Source organism: Fulmarus glacialis, unplaced genomic scaffold (assembly GCF_000690835.1).
Source record: "Fulmarus glacialis isolate BGI_N327 unplaced genomic scaffold, ASM69083v1 scaffold7691, whole genome shotgun sequence".
NCBI classification, from domain to species: Eukaryota; Metazoa; Chordata; class Aves; order Procellariiformes; family Procellariidae; genus Fulmarus; species Fulmarus glacialis.
Genome location: NW_009190906.1, coordinates 22,599 through 45,006, shown reverse-complemented (window position 1 = coordinate 45,006; position 22,408 = coordinate 22,599). Strand labels below are relative to the sequence as shown.

At 36.3% G+C, this 22,408-nt stretch overlaps 1 protein-coding gene across 1 annotated transcript in view; it reads right to left on the bottom strand.

Annotated features, from left to right (window-relative positions):
- DDX10 (DEAD (Asp-Glu-Ala-Asp) box polypeptide 10) overlaps positions 1-22,408 on the bottom strand; it is a gene marked incomplete at its 5' end in the record, with an annotated part of 50,130 nt that overhangs the window by 8,175 nt on the left and 19,547 nt on the right. Inside the window, 3 exon segments of the mRNA XM_009586484.1 lie at positions 2,893-2,981; positions 9,645-9,732; positions 17,672-17,773. Coding sequence (XP_009584779.1) covers positions 2,893-2,981; positions 9,645-9,732; positions 17,672-17,773 — 279 coding nt within the window.

Below are 22,408 nucleotides of genomic sequence, written 5' to 3'. Positions count from 1 at the left end.
GGTAGCCCCACACTTGCTCAGGGCAGCCGGAGCAAGACAACAAACCAAACCCTCTGCCCTGACCATGCAGTAAGGTCAGGCCTACATCCACAGCCAGGGGGACTGGGGTGGGGTAATGGTGCAGTGGGTGCTTTCCCTGGTCAGTGAGAGGACAGACAGATGTGGACAGATGGATCATGCATCCTGGTATTGCACATTTCAGACCTGACAGCACCTGCAGCTACCTACTGCTTTGTAACACTGATCTGTAAGCAATACTTGCAAAACTAGCTGGGTACTAAGTTGTGTGTATCAGACATTTCCCAAATAACTTGGATTCAACCTGCTTTATTTATTCTCTATGTACCAATACAGGGATAAACAGAGAAAAATATGCTGCATTCCTCCTGGAAGACATGACAAAAATCATAGAAGAAATTACCTTCCTTGGCAGCCCCTCAGAGCTGTGACTAACCTGTCCATCCAGCACACTCGCCTGTTACAATCTGCCCCTGGAGACTGACATATATGTTAGCATTTAACAAAATAAAGTGCCTGAGAAGTAAAATATTTCAAATCCTTGCCTCCTCTTTACCTTATCTCCTATCCAGGAGACCAGACTAACTAATTATCCCTTTCCACCCTGTTGTTTGTTTACATTTTCTTATGTTTTCAAAGCTGTGTTTTGCAACGAAAAATTTCTCTTTTATGCAAGCATCAAGGTTCTCCGTTACCAAACTTAAATGCTGCCTATGTTAAGACAAGGCCTCTGCAAGTCTTCCTCCAGCAAATTATTCTTGATAGCAATTTGTAATGAGAGTATACTGGAGAGAATACTATTGTACCATAGCTTAAAGGTGATGAATCTCTAGAATACATATGTGTATACATGTACAGAAATGCACACACACACTTTTCGTTTTTTATATTGTTTTCTCTATGTATAATAATTTTATATAATATGTAAAAACAAAAAAGACTACAGCTTTTCTGCAGACTCAATCAACAGAGCTTAAGAGATTCTCAGTGCACAGACATGCCAGGCAAGAGAGATGGTGGGCAACAGCCTGAAATGCAAACCTGACAGGGGCATTAAACAGCCTGTTTTCTCTGCAGGATTTCTGGTGGAGTAACATCTATCAAGCTAGCAGTAAATCTCCACAGAAAGGCTGAAATACTTTTCAGAGAATACACACAGAAAGTAAAGGGAAGAAAGGATTCTCATTCCAGGTTTTGCCACGAGTTTGTGTACAGAACGTAAACCAAGGTTGCTTCTGAATGCAGAATTCAAACATACCAGACTTCGAGGGCTTTTCACATAAATTAAGTGACTGATCCACAGTATCAGTGGATATGCACTGAATTGAAAGCCAGGGGACTGCAGGGTGTATTTAGGTAGACTAGCAGTCTGGAAAGCGTGGAAGAAGAGTGCCAACAAACTGTTCATTTAGAGCAGAATCTCCAGATTATCTCACAGATTTATTATCTTCTGACTTTTTGATTATGCTTCCATATATTTCAGAGTCTTGACTAAACCTCTCCTACTCTCTCCAAACAACTGTCTAGTTTCTTCCATTTTAATACAGCAATGACTTATTAGTAACTTTTCAAAGTTGGGATTAGAATTGACTTTGATGAAGGACTAAATCCTGGCACAAAGGCCTGAGAACAGAACTGTAGACTCCTCTGTCCACATCAGTATCAGATACTAGATGGCACACCATGCTGAAATCCAGAAAGAGGCACTGGGATTCTGAAAATTCAGCATTACCACCACCTGTCAGTTGGTTTCTTAACACACTAGTTAAAATTTGTGTGGTCATCCCTTTTAGTCCCCATCTTCTGCCACTACCCCTTACGTTCAGCATAGTAAAACCTCAATAAAGTTTTAAAGATGCTGACAAATCACACACGTGAAGGGGCAGGCAATGTATGTAGTGAAATTTTTCAAGTTTTTGCTAGTTCTCCTTTTCAAAAATTTCTCAGTCCATAAAGTAAGAAAGCGTCTTTTATAATAGGCTTATGTACCTTAAAAACATAATCACGTTAATTGCAGCAGAGCACAGGAAGACCAGGTGTTCTACAGTCTAGTAATTTGTCACATTTTAGTTCATTATGCCACGTGCTGACAAGTTGGAAGACTTAAGTCTTCTCTGTATGAAATTCCACAGACGTAAAATTAATTTACCATGCATCTTTGAGTACCTTCCTGCTCCCTTCTGAGTACTCTATGTCCCATGAGATTATTTGAAAACTTCACGTCTTAAAACAATCTCAGGTGGTTGTCATCTGTAAAGTCAACCTGTCAAAATTAATTTCCCTCTCATACAAGATGTGGAATGGTTCACATATATGTACAAAAATAGACATAGTAAAATAGATGCTATTCAGTCCAGTGCAGATGTTTCATCTTTACCAAGCACACTGAATCTTCTGAAAAGTAATTTATGTCCAAGGAGCAATGTCCCAATCACACTCAAAATGAGACTGCAATATATCATTTTTAGATAGTCCAATTTCTTTTTAAATAATACACTTTATAGGTTGGCATTTAACTATGAGGCTGAAGGGCAAACCTGGGGAGAAAAAAAAAAAAAAACAAAAAACCAAACCCAACCCTATTTTCTCTATCCTTTTACTTCACAAGTTTTGTCTTCTATTTTATCTAGCAAAAGTACCTTCTGCTGTAAGAGTAATTTCTCTCTGTAGAGATATATAGGTTTTACACATAATTTCTATTTGGAATGTGTTTGAAAATATGCAAAAGCACAGCATAAATATGAAGCTGTAAATACATTACAAGACTGTCCAATTCTGTGTGTTAACAGAGTCAAAACAGCTATTTAAATCTATCATATACACTGCAAAACTTCTCACTATACAGTTTTCACTTTCAAAGTCGATTATACTTACAGGGCATATTCTGCTAGAGGCAATTTGAAAACATCAAATACTTCCTTATTCTTCATTAAGTAAACTGAACGCAAGTAGGACACAAAACACTGAAAGAAAAACAAAAGTATTTAAAGAGAAATAAATAATAAAAAGAGAAACCATTCAATTACCAACCCATGAAACTAACATTATACTGTTGCTCCAAACACAAATTAGAATTCCACTATTAAGCAATCTAAAATTGATTTCAGACTGAAATTCTTTTACTCAATACCCATCACCCAAAATTTATCAGTACCACAGAAGTGATGCGACTTCAAGTATTCAAATATTTCATTAAATGCACATTAATTGGCTGAATTTCCCAACGGTATGTCATGTTATTTTCGCTAGAAAAAAAATACGGCAAATTAGTCAGAAGGAAACATCAGTGATTCAATTTTTTCTACCAGCTTTTCTGAATGTTGTTACACTATTCCGACATATGTGGAAGCAAGAACAGACTGTGTTGCTATCAGTCTGAGTTGTCCTGACTTAATCTTAGCCACTAAAAGTGATTCAACTCAACGTAGCTGCCTTTCACTGAGGCCTAGGATAATTCATATTACCTTGCATTTGCCATCAGCTCATCACATACACACAGTTAATTAATGCAACTCAGCTGACCAACATAAATTCATTATACAATATTTACTAAGATCAGTCCAAGGCTGAAGTTTCAATTAATCCCAGACTTTCACCAAGAAACCTGGAAGCACTGCATAACAGAATAACTTAATCTTGTGTTGTATTTTCCTTCCATCCTTCCCCACAGGAAAAATTCTTATTCTTCTCATGTTTCTTTTACGTAGTCTATTTCTGCCTACCATCATCAGCATAAATACTGGAATATTTTAAGTATCAGAAAAGATCCTTGTATTTCTGTTTTTTGTAATCTAATTTCTAACACATACCAAAACTCCTATGAGGCTTAAACCAGCAAACACTAGTAACGATAGCAAATTAAGTTCATAGGATTATATTCAAACATATTACAATCACACCCTTGTTCTGCTATGTACAGGCACCTGTCAGAGAAAATTATTGTATTAATAATTCATGTGGAATTTAAAAAAAAAAAAAAAAAAAATCTATTTCTTGTTAACCTGAGATAGAGGAGGAAAAGACCCAACAGTTAGGAGCATCAATCTCTTATGGGGATTCTTTAAATGCTTATAAGAGGAAAAACATTTCCAAAAAGTGAAAAGAAAGATGAGACAGTAAATTAAGCAATGTCATGAAGTGATACTTTTCCCCTTGGCAAACTGGAATAAAAACTATTAATTGTAAGATGTGTAAAACTAAGAGATATACTTTGCAAGCTGCCCAACACCTCATCACAGAAGTAAATTTTCATTTGCTTATTTTCCCAAATGCTGTTTTTGGGTAAAGTTTCCTGTCCAGATTATGTCTTTCAATTAATTTTAGCAGTGGAAGGTGCTAGCACAATCCATTCAGCTGCTACCAAGAATGACGTGTGGAATAAAACACTTGTTTGCTCACATTAAATTATTAATAATTTTACGAAGATAACTAGAACCTTTAAGAAAAGGCTTCAAATTTGACAGATCTCATTAATCTTTGCTGTCTAGCAAGCAGTGACAAAAATAAATGATGGAGCCTCTGCTTCCTCTGTAGTGACATACGGAAAAAAGCAGTTTAAACAAGAAGTATCTTTTCTGTGAATCTGAGAGTTGCAGATCTGAAGATCTACATGAGTCACTACATGCCACAGGGTAGAAATCTCATTCTGCCTTTTGGATAACCTATAAAGCCATCTACTTACTTCATTAGTATTTCTTTGGTACAACGGTCTAGAAATTAATAAATTATAGATAAGGGGCAGAAAGAACACACCTTTTGCACATGTATCAAGCCCTACAATAACCAAGAATGAACGACCAACCAAATGCCCCATGTTCTAACTCACGTTTATCAGCTGTCAACAGGGTTCAGCCCGCTGAGACTCGAAACAATTTTTAAAGTTTGTTATGGACTGTATGCAGGATGGTATTGCTCTACGTTCAAAGAAATGGGCATCTAATTTAGGCAAGAGGCTTCAAAGATCATTCAGTAGTAATATAATGATGATTAAAGTCTTCAGCTGACCTCATTCTCTATTATTTTAGGCATTGTGAACACTTCCAGCAAAAGACGTTCCCTACTCCAACAGTTTACACCCAAACTAGAGAAGAGAAGAGTTGTTCTACTTTACAAGAAGAGAAATGCAGTACAGAAAGACCAACTGACTTCTTTGATTTTGATTTGATTTCAATGCCTTCACTTCAACCTCCTTCTAAAATATTGTCATCTCACTTGGATTTTATTCAATTCTCCTAAGACTTGGTCACTCTGCACACACACACTGGACAGCTGAGGGAGAACAAGTTTAGTCAGTGTGAACTTTTTTCCTGCTCTTCTATCAATTGCTGTTGTCCACTGCCATTTCTGCTGTTTTGGTATCACTTTCAAGGGTTTTTTTTAATAACTAAACTTTACAAAAATATTATTAGATGAATTAATTTATACCATTATGGAAAATGTTAATGTTGGGCATCAGAAATATCTTATAGCTCTATTGCAATAGTAGCTAAAGGCCCCCAAAACAACCTGAGACTACTGTACAAGTACTGGAAATACATTAGACAAAAAGTACTATGCTCTACTAATTAGCTACATTTAGATTTTGATTTATTGATTTCTTGGATAACTGTTTTAAATATTAAAACACACACAATTCAATGTATGTGCTGTTTTGACAGAATTCAAAGTAACAGGGCGTGACTGGAATCTCAGGCTGTAACACCCTGCACGTCCCTCTGGGTGCGATGAAGAATTTAATGGACAGACATCACTTCAGTGTCCCAGTACGCAATAACATTCAAACTAGCAAGAAAAACATTTTTTTTAAAACTGATTTTCAGAACTGAATGAATTGACATATTAAATATTAAAATTACAAGAAATGCCAAAAAGCAGCATTAGTCCATGAGAGGAACTGCAAAGGTTTCAAAGGAGCCCCAATCTGATTCACCCTCTCTTTCCAAGCAACAGCAGAGAAATCACGTCCTATCAAATGAACCATAAAGTTTGCTGAAGCAATTAGCAATCAAGAATTTTCTTTGTTCTTTTTTCCTTTTTCTTTTTTTTTTTTTAAAAAAAAAACCAAAGTAAAAGCATCTTGAAGTAAATCAACAAGCTTAGAGGAGGACACAGTCGCTTAGACCTCTTGCCCTCAACACAGTAAAGTACATCCTACTTGAACTTCTGTGCATAGCTATGCTGTTTCACTGCTATCTGATCCATTCAGGTAGGGAATTTATTTCTTACAAATGTCAAGAATTTGGCAGCTTGCAACAGACAGGGTAGACAGCACAAGGCCGTGCCTTTGAGAAATCCAGCATTCCAGATAAGGATCCAAAGTCAGGATTTCATTTGCATTATTTTTATTGTTTTATTCACATTGATATGTAAGACTACTGGGGCATATTTGCATAGTATGTCTGAACACTCATACTTGAATCTTATTAAGGAGGGACACTTTTATGATAAACCACTTGTCCATACTTCAAGATTTTCAAAAACTGAATGTATATACAGTTTGTCTGCAAGATGACACTGCACTGCTACCCATAAATGAAAAATTGCAATAAAAATGGCTTGAAAGGGTAATTAAATGGCAATTAAAAAAAAAAAATTAATAAATTAATTTTTTATCTGTAACATTGACAGACAGGCCATGTTTGATTTTATTCTTGTGCTATTTTGAAACTTTATTATTTTCTTTTGCCCAATTCAGAATCTCTCTCTGCCTTTTAAGAGATCTTAAAAAGCCAAAGCCAGAAACAGAGAGGTTTGTTAGTATTTTCATTCCAAGTAAGATGATGCTGGCTTCCTACTCTTGTCCTCCCCCAACCAGCTGCTCTGTCACTTCTGATACAAATTGGTGGTAACTGCAACTTCCTCTGGCAGTTGCAGATGCTCGTAATATGTCACCAGTACATCTGGCCTGTGTAACGTCAGGATGAAGCTGATGCTGACATTCCACATGCTACAAGTAACACTTTGTGCACTACAAAAACCTGGGATACCTAAACACCAAAAATAGTTTTAAAAGCAGTCCCTTGAACATTGCCTTAGACATTTTATTCACAAAGCTCCCACTGACTTCCTCAGGCACTTTGATTTAAGACTCCCTGTTTAGGAAAGTAAGAACGACACTCCTCTGACCCAGTAAGTGTCTTTACTGCAGGCATCCAAGCTAGGTCACGTCACGCAGGCTACCTCTGCAGTGCAAAGAAACCACCATTCATCCATCCCAAAGGGTTTTTAAGGTATCTATGTCAGGATGCATACTAGAAGTGCCTATTCTTCTTTTACCAGCTATAAATGAAAGCTCAGGCAGACTAGCAGACTAGCTCACATAGGACATCTAAAGTTAGGTGAGATGAACCTCACCTTAAGAGTTTTAAATATTGCAACTTGCCTCATTTTACATCTGAGTTCAGCAGAAAGGCTACAACTCTTAGTCTATCTTTAAGCATTCAGGATCCCTTTTTCATTTTATCCTATCACTCAGGTTTACCAGAATGTCTTCAGGTGTCATAAATCCCCATGCTAGCTCAGACAAATAAAAAGTTATTTACGCTAACCCAGAATTTCTGCAATCTTTTCCTTGGGTAGAACTTGTATTTCTCAGACTTTGGCATTTATGAATTACTGATCATTTGGCCTTTGGTAGTGCTCTTTAAATTTGACCTATATGTATTAACAAAAAAGTGACCTGAAAGATTTTCTTATTTTTCTTCTAACCATCTTGTTTCCCTGCATCTCAATTTGAACTCCTGATTTTGCATAGTTTGGAAGACACCTGGTAAAACTACAGAATTCATAGGCTCATGATACCCATGCAGTTTAAAAACAAACAAACCAACTAACCTTGGAAAACTATCACATTGCAGCGCTTCGATAACAAGTAGTAAGCTCTATCCCAAAAAGTTCACAGTCTAAAGATATTATAAAACCAGGGAAAGATCAGTAAACATGTCTAGTCATGGCAAGAAGAGGCAACGTGATGCCAGGCCCAGGCCATCTTCCATGGAAAGTATCTTTTACAACTAGCTCGCTCTAGTCCGGGAACCTACCTAGTTATTTTAAGTTTTCCTACCTTCCCCAAATCTGCTAAAATCTTGGTGAAATTCACATATTGTTCATGAAGTCTCCCAACATTAATCAGAACAGCAAAGAAATCACATTCATAGTCCCATTTACACACTTCTCCATCTTATCTGGAAGAGCTATTCTAAGCTATTTTGCTTCTCTTTTAAATCCAAATGACAGTTAAAATGCTTTATTCAATGCATTGGATTTTACCACTGAGAAAGGACAAACTGTCATATATATTCAGGAGATACAACAATAAAAATTCATTAAGAAAGTGAGCATGTGAAGCCTACATATTTTCATATTTTGAACTTTTTAAGCCAAAGAATGAGATCTGCCACTTTTCAGTAACCTCTTTTGATATTTCAGAATGTTCTATCAGCTCCCCAAGAAAAGTCCTCTCAGGAAGAACTTCAATCAGAAGGGTACACAGTCCTGTTCTCCATCGTGCTGCCAAAGATACATGATGAAAAAAAAAATACTTGTACTGATTTAACAGCTTTATGCTTTACAGAATCACAGAATAGTTGAAGTTGAAAGGAACCTCCAGAGATCAGGTAGTCCAAATCCCTGCTCAAAGCAAGGTCAGCTAGAGCAGGCTGCTCAGGAACACACCCAGTTTTTAATATCCAATAACGGAAACTGCACAGCCTCTCTGTGCAACTTGTTCTAGTGTTCAACCACCCTCACAATAGAAGTTTTTTTCTTGAGTTTAAATGGAGTTTTTTGTTTATAAATTTGTGCCCATTGCCTCCTCTCCGGTCACTGGGCACCAGTCAGAAGACTCTGCCCCCATCTAATTTATACTTCTCTCCTAATACAGGAGGTACTCCCAGTGCTCAATCATCTTTGTGGTTCTTCATTGGTCTTGCCTCCAATATGTCCATGTCTTTCTTGTACTGGAAGCCCAGAATCAAGCTCTGCGCTCCAGATGTGTCTCACCAGGGCTGAGTAGAGGGAAAGGGAAGGATCACCTCCCTTGACCTGTCAGCAGCGCTGTGCCTAATGCCGCCCAGAATGTGCTTGACCTTCTTTGCTGCAAAGGCACATTGTTGGCTCATGTTCAGCCTGTTGTCCACTAGGACAACCTGTTGCCCCAGGTCCTTTTCTGCAAAGTTGCTCTCCAGCCATTTGGTCCCAGCCTGTACTGGTGTATGGGATTACTCCTCCCCAGGTTCCGGACTCGAAACAGCTGGGAAAGACCCAAACAAAACAGTAAAAACCCTCAAACAGATGAGAAGCAGTGACGACTAAATAAAAAATTAAATTCATACCCAAAACACTAAAATAAATATGTACCCACCCACAACAGCAGGTTGGCTCTTCGGGCATCAGGGTCATGAGCCCGTGTTGAGAATCAACTCACACAGGCTATACAGGCATACTTACCATCAACTGCTAATACACGATTATTGTTTCTACTGATGCCACGTTTTAAAGCTTAAAAATCAGAACAATTTAGCAGTTCCAAACACTGCTGCTAGGGGACATACAAGCAGGTCAGTTATTCCAACAGCAGTTCTATTCGACTAGCATCCTCAAGAACTATAGTGTAGCAGATGACTTACCCTTTGAGCTTTGTCTTTTAACTCCTGATCTTGAGCTAAGAAAGCTTGCATCCTCTTTTGGATGTCTGTAAGTTTTTCAGGATTAATTCTAATTTAAAAAAAAAAAAAAAAGTAAGTTAGCTTTAATTATTAGAACACGGGAAAATAAGCACTTATTAGGTTTCTCAGGAGTACCTTCACGTCTTTTGCATTGCTTTCATATGCATAAAGCTACTACCACTCTGAACAACCTTAGAATGGAACCATATTGAGGATGAAGCATATACTCCTCAAACGAATAATACAGAAAAGACAAATGGGAGCTCAGACTTTTTATCCAGAGTTTTCAATGAAGGTGGTGAAACTTCTTCCAAAGCAAAGCCAAGATCAGCAGTAAAGAACTTCTTGGATTTATAAAAATGCTGAGAAAAAATATAGAAGAAGCATAATGAATTATAGTCCTACTTTATACTGAGATAGCAATCTTTATAAGGAAATTCTCAGCATTTTTGAAAGCGTAAATAAGATCTATTGCCCTGGGAATACCAAAATTTAAGTACTTCTGTCTTACAGCCAGATGAGTAAAAATAAAGGACATTAAGATTAAACAGATTTAAGAGCTCCGCAAGTTATTGATCAGGTGAATAAAGAACAGTGACTGTACTATAGAAAATGCCATTAAACCTAGTAAGAAGTTATGCAAGTCCTCTCCCAGACTCTGGATTTTTACACTTATTCCAGTGATACTTACACTATTCCAGGTTTATTTGCCTAGATCTTTTCTTATCTACTTCTGGCTTTGATCTCCTAGTGCCACCCAAGGATATCATACAACCCACCAAGCACGGTAGGAGGGTACCCCTCAAGTAAGAGGTCAAAAAGAGATGCACAACTACCAGACTTCTCACTCTGGTTCTTGCTGCTGTGTGCCCTATCATCCCATACTGTACAACAAAACACAGCCTTTGCTGAAGGAAGTCAAGAAAAAAAAAAAAAAGAATCAAAATCATGCTTTTTCACACAGCATTAAGTCAGTCTAGAAAACATAACTCTGATTAGTAAACATTTTATAGTCATTTTTTGTAATATAAGCCATTATGATCATCTATTATTCTTACTAAATATGAATGCAGCAACTGAGCAAGGGGTTGGAGGGTATTACCAGGGAATACTTTAATTTATAAAGACATCAAGCTTTATGCCTTCACCTTTTCAATTTCGTATCTCTGTCAGATACAGCCAGTGGAAGACTATAGTGCACACAAGAGCTATTTAGCTACAGTTTTAGTGAAAAATCAAAAAGCCGAGTTCCAGTTTCAAGCCAGCGCATAATTTGCTCCAAAAGTATAAAGACATAAGAGAGAAAAGAAGAGGCACGAAAAACTCAGTAGGGGACAAACTGACCTTTGAAATGCAAGTCTTTGAAATGCAATGCAGGATGGAATGCACACAAGATACCAAAGATAGAAAAAGTAAACAGAAAGAAGGCTCTTCTAGATTTTATTCTATAAAACAAGATTGAGAAGGTGACAATGAAAATATCTATGATCATAACAAAGGAAAAATGGTAGAATAGCAAAATAAAAGCAGTGTCTTGCTTAATACCGAATTGTATTAGAAGGTACAAACACAAAGTATACTACCTCACTGCAGAGGAAATACAGGAGGAAGAGTGAAAAGGCTAGTTAGATGAGATCAATGTGTTTACAATGACCTGAAACTCAAGAAGAAAGCTTAAAGTAGAACTGGAGACAAGTATAAAACCAGCACAAATACAGTGCTTTAAAATAAGAAATCCAAGCACAAAATGAGATACAAAAAGTAAAGAAGGGATAGCATGAATAACAAAAAAAAAAAAGTTAACACGAACAACAATAGTAAGACAGCCCAGAGAAATGTTGGATTGCTGTTAAGTTATGGGAAAGCTATTAAAAGATGACCTCAAGACACTTAAACTAGCCAGTGTCTTTTTTCCCTTGTCTTCACTCAAAGTGGCAGCTGCAATCAGACAGCTACAGCACAGTCCAAGCTCACACCAGAATCACAAATCACAGGATAACAGGTACTTAGATAAATCAGCTGCGTCAAAAGCAATTTGCTCCATACCATCTAGAGAGAAAGTCAGAGCACTTTGAGTCATAGTTGTACCTGTTCTTGAGAACTCATCTGAGATAGATAAAAATCTAGGAGACAAGGCAGGTAACCATAGTGGTCATCTTCAAAGAGGACAAAAAAGAGAAGTTGAACAATTAACCTTTTTCTTGATACCGAAAAAACAATTCATAAGCACCTAAAGAAAATAAGCAAACACATAATGGCCAACATAGCTTAGTCAGAAGCAAAACATGACTAATCAGTTTGATTATCCTTCATAGCAGCATTAGTGGGCTTTAGGAATAGGAAAGAAACAGCAGATGTCATGTCTTGATGTCAGCAAAGCATCTCGCTAGGGAAATATGGTCTACATGAAATCTTTAAGTAAATGCAAACTGGCCTTGGGGGTGTACTCAAAGAGTAGTTAGGATTGACTCATTGCCAAACTCAATACACCATTGTGAGACAATACATCATTGGGGCTGCAAGCATAATAGACAATCTTAGACAAGATGTAACAACATTTTGTTGACTGCATATAAATTTTTAAGTAATTTGGTTGAAACTTGGAAGAAAAGGGTTTGAAAAAGACACAAAACACAAGATGCTTTACAGTTAAAAGCAAGGCAAGATACTTAGTGTAAATCTAAGCAATGTCAACCAAGAATATGGTGCCCCAAGCACATTTTGAGGTTATGTGTTTGTTAACGGATGAGTAAATTTGCAACACTGAATATTAAAAAAAGAGTCATAATACTGGATTCTCTCCTCTCCAACATTGTATCATGACAACCGCCCACTGTCGTTTCGTCTCATGCTGGGATTCCAAAAATAAGAAAGCTGGTCATTGCTAAATTGGATTTTGGTTTTAATGAGTCTGCATGTTATTTCTTTCTGAACAAATAAAACTCTTTATAATAATTATATACATGTGACTATTTGGAGAGACAAACCTAAAATCTAAACACTTAAATGAATTATCGTAATTTATAAGCTTGCCTAAACAGCTAAGAACCGGTGACCTAGAACCAACTATGCAAAAACTAGAAGGGGATTTTATTACATTGTCTGTCATTTTCACTAGGCTGTTTCTTTCTTTTCTTACTCTGCAAGTACAAACCTTGCATTTAAGGAGCAGCGTAACTTTTTGAAACTGTTGTTCTGCCTAGCAGTTGCAAAACTGGCCACATTTGACCGGTTATATCACTTGCCATGATATAAATATGAACTCAGCTTGCTTGGTCTTATGAACTGGTCAGACAGCGCTCTCCAAATTTCCTGGTCAATACACGCTCGGCTTTCCACTCATTTCCCCTGTTTTTAACACCAGGATACAAGCACTGCTTTAACTAGATAGTCTCTCTTCCCCATTCTCTCCAAAGTGGAATTTAAACAAAAAAGCTCAGCAATCACCACCTTCGCTGCCGTGATGTAGCGAAAGTTTCCATATTCCACCCAGCTTCCAAGCAGCAGCAGGTTTTGCTCTGTGCTCTCAGCCTGGAACGTGGCTCCCTATGGATACACTGGACAGCCTGGAAGGCTGGAGAGAGGCGGAAGAGCTGGGACCTAAGGAAGGCTGCTCAGAGTTGCCAGCCTCACACCAGCTGATATGTACAGGTGTATAACCACACTGGTTAGTGACACCAATGGACTGTCCTACAGTAATGATGGTAATTGGGAGGCAGCAAGTTTGAATAGATTCCCTATATCACTGTCATGTGCAATACATACCCAAGTATTCTTCACTGCCAGAAAAAAAAGGTGTTTTGTTGTTGTTATGGTTGTTTTCTTCAAGAACCACATTTTTGTCATAATATTAAAGAAAGCAATATTACATTGTGGGTATCTACATACTTGCACTTCCTTTGGTAAAATTTTCTAGACACAAAATTTGTTACGATAACTCCTTAGGAAGCAGCTCTTATCTTGTTACTCAACAAAATCAGATGCGATGAAGTAGTCTCAAGGTATTATCAAAAATAATTTCAGTTTACAGCTTGTGTCTAAAACTTTGAAATTATAGACTCCTTATAAATATGTACATAATATTTAATACTTTCAGAGTAGCTTTTTGCCATATTTGAATGCTCTACAATATGATATTTATTATTGCATATTTTGCATTTTCTCTTGCTCTCTTTGAACCATGAAAAAGAGATGTATTATTACAAGCACTACCTGGAAATTGGCAGTTTGTGCTGATTAGAAAGGTATGGTATACTAACAGGTTCTACAGGGAGCTTAGATTTAAAATTGAAAATTAAGAAAACAGCCCAAACTCTAGCCTTTTGAATAGGTATTCAGGAAACAAAAAAAGTTATTCTCCTCTATCTTTTCAAATTATGGAACTGTTTTAAAAGCTCTGTCTAAATGAAATAAATGTTAAAAGCTGTTTGTAAGTCAGAAAATACAAACCAAGGAAAGTAACAAGAAAACTGGTTCTTGCAATACCTATGCAAGATAACAGGTTAACAAGAACAGCAAAACAAATACGTTAATTGACAGTGATGTTTTAGAAACAAAAAGGTTTCAGAATGAATTTCAGAAGTTTGAAGAGTGAAACTCTGTTGGCAGCGAGTAATGCTCATTATCTTCTAACTCACAAGTTAAATCAATTCTTGAGAATCTATAATTAGGTGAATACGCACAAACACCACCAGAAGACTTCAACAGAAGACCTGGAACATTATCCATGGGTTGATGGAACTTCTTCAACAATTTATCAGTTGACAAAACACACCAGGGTTGTATTAATTGGGAAACTGGCTAGAAGTAAACAACCTCAGAAAATTTGTAGTTAAAAACTTTTAGGATGAAACTGTTTGCAATCCACAAGTAATTACAAGAATTTTTTTTAAGGATGCTAAACCATTTAAGCCTTAACGACGCTAGGTAGACAATTCTAAATAAAAGCACTCCCCTTCATTAAGATGTTACAAATACTAATAAGGTATGTTTTGCAGATTCAAAAACTGGATCTCGGGGCAGGATATTAAAATATATTATCAATAAAAGCCCTGAATTCGCTTATGATGATTCCATTTAAGAATGTTACTGAAACGTATTTGCTATACATATGCCCTACTGGCTTGATAAAAGAATGAATTTTTGGGGTGGTGTTTAAAAAAAAAAAAAAAACAACAGAGTTGTCCACTGATGTAACATCAGATTAGCAAGAATGTGTTAAGAGATGCAGCCACGGATGTCTCTCCAGAGACACATCTAACTTGGATTATAAATAGAAGATGCATTTATTAGGGGGAAATAAAATATTTGCCTTATTAAAATTGAATCGTTATTCTGGTACAAAAATATCAATTTCGATTTGTATGAATGAATACAGGCTAAAGAGGCTTTTTTACCATGTTCTATGATAAGCTGTTCAAACAATTAACTGCATTACTCAAGAAGTTAAAAGCTTAGCTGTCAAAGAAAGGTGAAATATTTATAATATCCATGAGATCAGACATTTATTTAGTGAATATCAAAATAAGATAAATGATTTTAATAACTATCATTTTAAGAAGGAAAAAGATAAAGTTTGGAAAAAGAGGCTATTTACTTAGGCTGTGGTGATTACACAACAGATCCTTTTAAAGCACTATGATGCTTAAAGGAAAAGAAAATATCAGACTTTAATTAAGTTTCCTTACTGATATTGTCCACATTCAGTTGGGTTTTTTTTTGTTTGTTTTGTTGTTGTGTGGGTTTTATTAAACAGCAACATCAAAAGAAAGCTTTAAGCACAATTAGACTTTCGGGAGTTGTTTGACTCCATTCTAGTCCTTATTTTCGCTTTTTTAGCAAAAGTGGTCTTATGTTTGAAGTTCATGCATATTCTACACAGAATTGATACCCCTGTTTGACCAGAAAAGGTGCATTTACTTCACTGGCTGCTGTGTACTCTGTTTGTTACATTGAAGCTGCATTCACAAGTGCGATTCACAAGTGCCTCTGAAATGGCATATCCCATACATCAAAAATACTTTAAAAACATAAAACTAAACCTTAAATCTGGAAAATGCTATATGCATGTTTCTTTGCTTTGCAGAAATGACAACTTGTGTCCAGGTGTGGCATGTTTGGAGTGATGACATCCAATTATGGTATCAAAATTGGCAATCCTCGGGGAAACCAAACAGAAAAATCAGCCTAGTGAAGCTGAACACTGGAGCACTCATAAAAGAGTAAGATTCTGTAGGAACTGACAGTATTTTGTGGTTATCATTCCAAGCTCTTGCTTCTTTCCCCTTAACTATAGCTGATCACACAAGTCCTCCTTTTCATTTGTAAAAACAAAATAAGAAGTTTATTAGAAGTCACTATCACATCAAATTGCAATGACCAGGCTATCCTGACTTACTTTAATGCATCCTACTATTGAATTTACAATAGAAAAAGCTAATGAAGATTAGCTAATGAAGATTCTTATTTAGTGGATTTTAATAATGACAAGTCCCAAAGTATGTGTTCGCTTTATTCCTTAACTCAAGCTTTGACACAAATGAATATGGAAACGATAACAAAAAACAGGTAACAGTGTAAGTCGTGGCAATTTCTTACCGTCCTTCGTTACACTAGAATTCAAAGAACACAGTATAGTTAAATTTGAACAGACCTGAAGGTTTAAGCAACGAGGTAATAATAACCACTTAAAGTTTCACCCTACTTTGATTTCTTCTCAAAAACAATTATTCTACAAACACTTTCTGCATAAAACCTAGTATCTTCTTTGCTTAGACATCCACATCTTCACATTCAAACCACAGCTCTTCAAAGTAAAAGTGTCCTAGCCTTGCTCATACCCACATGTACAGAAACTTGATTTTTCTACCCTGTCATCCTTCTCGGGATTTCTTCTAGCTCCACTCTACGATTTTTGGCATGGTGTAACCTGAACTATGTAAGTATTCAAAATGGAGTCAGGTTCATGCCACATTTTCTGGCTTGCTTTTCAATTCTGCTTCCATATTTTCTTCACATTCTGTTTCCTCTTTTGATTTAGCATTAGAGACTGATAGTCTCAAAGAACAATGAACTCCTTCCTACCTATAGCTGCTAATTAAGAAATTACCACCGATGCTTTTTAGTGGTGTGGGTTTTTTCTATTATTTTTACAGTTAGGGGTTTTGTCTTTCCTACATGTCCATTACTCTGCATTTAATAGAAATTGGAAATATAAGTGCTTTTTTATTTTTACATGGTATTATTATATGCTTCTGCAACTCTTTCAAAGTCCGTTCTCTTTTGTACAGATAGCATTAGATCTCTACAGGTCTCCATTGGAATACTCTCTCTGGTATGTAAAATGACCATTTAGCCACATCTTTTATTTCCTGTTCTTCAACTAAGTGATTCAGAAAGATCACAACAAATTGGAGAAACAGTCTAGAACTAAAGAAAAGAGAGGTAAGAGAAATGAGAACGATAAAAGGTATATAAACATACAAGGACAGATTAAAGAAATTGTAATTATTTAATCTGCAAAAGAAGAGAAAGAGATAGCATGATAATGTTCAATTACATAAAAAGTAGTTGCAAAGAGTAAGAGAATACATAATTTTCCATATATTCTTGGCACAGGACAAAAGAAATATTTCACTTAAATTACTTACAAGGCTTATCAGACACTTGAAGAAAAAAACCTTAATGGCAGGAACTGTTGAGTATACATGAGATCGCTTTGGGAAATTGTGAAGATATTCATTGGCAAGTTAGACAAGCATCTGATAAGAATGGTTTGTGCAGCTGATCCTGCCTTTGGGAAAGTGGATGGAATAGGTAGCCTCTCAAGGTCTTTTCTTTCTACAACACTATCAAAATGAAATTATCTCCCTTGTTTGTACAGCTCCAGGCAATTCAAGCACTTGACTCCATCAGGATTGTCATAGACTCATCACGCGTTATTCTTGTAGAAAGAAGGCTGAATAACAGATAAGACATTAATCACTTACTTGATTTCACTGACAGGTACTTTCCTCTGTGCCAGCTGTTCCACCATGCCTTTTTCTTCTGAGGGAAGCAATACTAACAAAGCTTCACCACCTTCTTTGTATCTGATTGGGGGGAAAAAAACACAAAAGAGACCTCAAGCAAACATGCAAAAAATACAATTTTTTGTTCATGTTTTCAATAACCAATGAGAATTTACGTTTGCTTCCTTATAAGCAGCCCAAAGAGCAGACAAAAATCCTCACTTTACAAAGGGAAAAGAAAAGGCAAACCAGTTAAGTGACTTGCCAATATCTCCACTCGAGCTGATTTCAAAACTACACCTAGAGCCCTAAACATCTGGGACTAAGACATAGATTCAGAGCAGTGGATCTTTTCTTCCCTAGATTAGAAATACTTCTGTAGTAATCAAATGGCACTCGATCAAAGCTTACAATACTAGAAGATCTAGCTACCTGCATTCACCCTTTACCGATAGGCAAGTCTTAACACCTGGTAAAAACTGATTTTCCTTTGCACATCCTGCAAGTGTAAAGGCTAGGAAAGGATAAGTGCCTTGATCCCAAACAACAACTCATACTTGCATGTTCAATAAAGGCCACTTTTCTAACAGGTCACAGAGGCATCACTGAAAGAAAAGCATAGAAACAGGAGTTCTTTCATTTATAGAAGCAGTTTTTAGAAAAGAAAAAGAAAAAATACAATCAAACTGATGCCATAAAATCATATCTAGTATTCACTCTTCAATGCATTTAACAGCTGTATCAAATGTAGCTGAGTTAGTAATTACTCAAGATACATGGTTGGCAAAAAAATAAAAATTCTTCTATTTTATTCTTAAAGCATCTTCTTGTTCACTTTCTTTTTGTGAAAGAAAACGTTAGTTCCTACTTTTGGCAAATTTAGCGACTTGAGGACATTCATGGAGAGAAAAAAAAATACCCAACAGCATACCCAACCAAATAAGACAATGGGTTTAAGTCCTACTGAACAAGTAGTAATGATGAGTTAGCTTATCTGCATTAAGTCCGTATCTATTGTAACACATATATTATTTCTTCATTTACATTTACAATACAATGATAGGAAAATATTGCATAGAGTCCTCCATTATATAGAAAACAACAATCCAACTAAATTTCAGAAATAGGCCAAAATTGGACAGAATCCAACTCACAACCGGCTGATGAGAGGAATGTATGGAACAAAACAAAATAAGAGAGTGGTAAGTTACTATCTAGAGCAGCTCTAAACTGCCAAGAGCTACTCACAGGGAAGTCCCTAGGCAGCAGCAGGTTGTAAGCCTATACGTAAACTGCTATGACTACAAGTATTCCATTTATTTGAAACAGAAAATTCTTATCGTATTATTTTTCAAGTGTCAATTTATATCAAACTATTTACTACCTTAACAGGCCTTTGGTTTGGTTCCTACTCCAGTCATATTTGCCTTTTTTTTTTATCTGCTGGTAAAACTTTTCCTCTATCTTAAGCATATCTGGTTTGTCCTTTCTGTTTTCTTCAAGGAAAGTTAACCTTTTCCTCTATCTTTATTCCACTCAGTCTGTTGCCATTCCATAAATCTTCAGCTTCTGTTACTCCATCATACATTCTCCTGTTGGGTCTTTACTCCAATTGCATTCACTCTTCTCCATCAAGAGAACCATCAAGGAAAGGATATTATACAAAAGGTATAAACTGTCAGCAGAAGTTTGTCTTTGGGTCAGAGACCACAGAGAACAGGACTGTGCCAGGGTAGGTCACATATCTTTCCAATAAAAGCTCAGCAGTGACAGAAGAAAACACCAGTTCAGTCTTCGTGGATAGAAAAAGGAACATAAGTGCTATTTCAGGAAGTATTAGAGTCAAGACTCCTTGGCTTAAGAGAGCTTTTAAGTTGGAGGCCAGAGAACGCAGAAGGATATTCTCAGGCACACCGAACAAGAATCATACCATTAACTGATAAAAATCATTTCAGATGGAATAGAGGAGCCCACATTTCTCCACGTATAAACAGTTATCACTTGGCAAAAACAGTACCGCAGAACTGTTTGAAAACTATAAACACTATCTGTCACAGCATAGTAAGCAATGCAAGTAGCAACAAAATCTGCAGTTAAAACAGTCTGACAGCTTTTATTACAGCTCTCTGCTTTCATTTGATGAATTTGAAAAATCACAACAAAATGCTCTTGGATGCCTTTTGTTTGGTTTTTTTTGCCCAATGCTATACATGATGGGTTTGGGGACTGACTTTTAAAGATAATTTTAAAATGTGTAATAAATGTTTTCATCATGAGATTTTAACCCTTACATTCTAGATTTTGAAATTTTACATGGAAATCAAATTGATACAAGAGGATAGTCTCTGCCACATACCAACACTACGTAAATTTACTGGGTTTATATGGTTCAGTAAGAGTACCAAAAGAAATGGTAAGGCATTTGGACTTTGTCCCAAAAAATACTGCTTTAGGGTTGTGGGTAAGGGAGAGATCCTGTACAAAAACTATACTAACTTGATTTTAATCCATTTAATTAGCAGATCTAAAATGTTCTTAATGCAGAAATAACAGCTTGTAGAATCTTTCTAAAAAAGAGTTCTAAAGCAACCCATATGCTTGGTTTAAGGCATTTTATTATCTTTACCAACAGCATAGGAGGATGTAAGTCACTGCTGACCAAACATCCCATGAATGTTTGGGCCCTTTATATAATAATTAAGATTGGGAATGACTTGCTTACATAGACCAAATGCACCTTCTAAGATCTATGTATTTTAACCCAGCCAAATTCCAGATGATACTTCCACAAAGTGGGAATGTCAGACATTGCCACTGCTTGAACAAGCCACTGAACTTTAGAGGACTTTGCATTTTATGGCAAAAATTGATGATCACAGTTCCAAAGCATCTAATTACTCATCAAAAGCACCTGAGCTCTCAGAGCACCATTGGAAAGAAGGATGAAAACATTCTCTTTTATCTACCAAAGGCTTGTATTGGACAGGAAGACAGAGATAATATTGCTGCCAATACTAGTTTCACCGATTTACAGTACAGAATAACACACAGCTCTGCTCTTCTCTTCAAAACAGATGCTACGAGAGGAAAGGATTCCAAAAAGAGCTATGAGAACAATCCGGTATCTGGAAAGAATGTCTGTTTAGTCTCCTAACAAGAATCTTCCTCATTTGTCACGAAGACAAAAAAAGTCATCACACTATATAAACAACTACAAAGGATCATTTTTGCAGATGCTTTAAATTTAGTGAAAGGCATGAAGTGATCTATGTGGTATTGTTGCTTCTGGCATTTCTTATCCTAGAGTGCCTGACTTGGCATTCTTAAATTGTTGCTTTATTATATTTATTTTATTCAGTGTGCAACACATTATGGAAGACCTGTGCCATAAAAATCATGGAAGAAATACCCATCAAAGGTCAGAGAGTGCAGATATCCTCTCTGCAAGCCACAAACCCAAACTCTGGAATGATATAGTACAGGAAATATCATTCTACATTAGTTTTGCTTGTAAGCTTTTCCTCAGTACCCACGAGATCACTCTTAAAACAGGATGAAGGATCAGATGAACCTGCAATCTGACCCCTGAAAGGTGTTTTTGTGTTATTAGTGCTAAACACATTGTATGCTGACTCAGTTATCTTTTCAGAAAGTACAAATTCAGGAGATGTAATTCTAAAGACACATTCCATAGATAATTCACAAAAAGAAAACAAGCATTAAATCTGGTATCTATGGATGACAACTAATTCAACGTTTATGTTAAGTCTTGCAAAGCCTTTATACAGAGAAAATAGTACTACAGCTAAGTAAAAAACCAGTCACATAAAAATAGACAAAGAAGAGACAGAGGTTTCCAAACACCTATACTTTCTCATCTTTTGGCAACTACTGAGGAAAAAAAAAAAACCACAACATTAAAAATATTTCTCAGAGCTGATGCCTTCAGAAATTCAAAGAGACTGAAAGGCATCTGGTAACTATTTATGCAGCATAATCTTTTTCCTTACCTATTTTGGAAACATTCACTCTTTTAAATGACAATACTTTAAACGTACTTGAAGTTAAGGAGGAACAGGTTTTGCCTATTTTTATATTGTAAGTGTGATTTAATTAATTAAAACAGAGAGTTTAATATTAACGCTGTTCTTCAGAGCTAAACATGAAAATGAAATCATTACAGAATTGAGAAAGTTGAAAACCAAACTATCTTAAGTACCATCTGGGAAGGTTTGTATCTGTTCAGTGTCTGCAGTGGGTGTTTAGTTAAAGAAAGCAAAATGCAAGCCTATAAAAAAGGAGTTTTACTTGGGCAGAGTATTATCTTCTTTCTCAAAAAAGAAAACAACTTAGTAACGTGCTAATAAGAAAATTATGGTCTTAAAGATATCCTCAAAAAGAGAGGTTGCAGTGGAAAATTTGAGTTTTCAAAAGTGTTTTCTCTGTGTCTTTCATACTAAAAGCTTCTATACTGGCAAACTTATGAAAGCACAAGATGCTAAAAACTGGCATAAACAATAAAGAAAAGAACACTTAGATTTTCTGCTCAAAATTTGTTTCCGTTACAATGCCTAAAACATAGGCGAGAAGAACATTCCTCGGTATCCTAAGGGAATAACGTTCTCCACTAAAGCCAACAGAAGAACATTTCTATAATTATTTTCAGTAGACAGATAAAACCTTTAAACCTTTATAGACAATAAAGCAGCAAAGAGT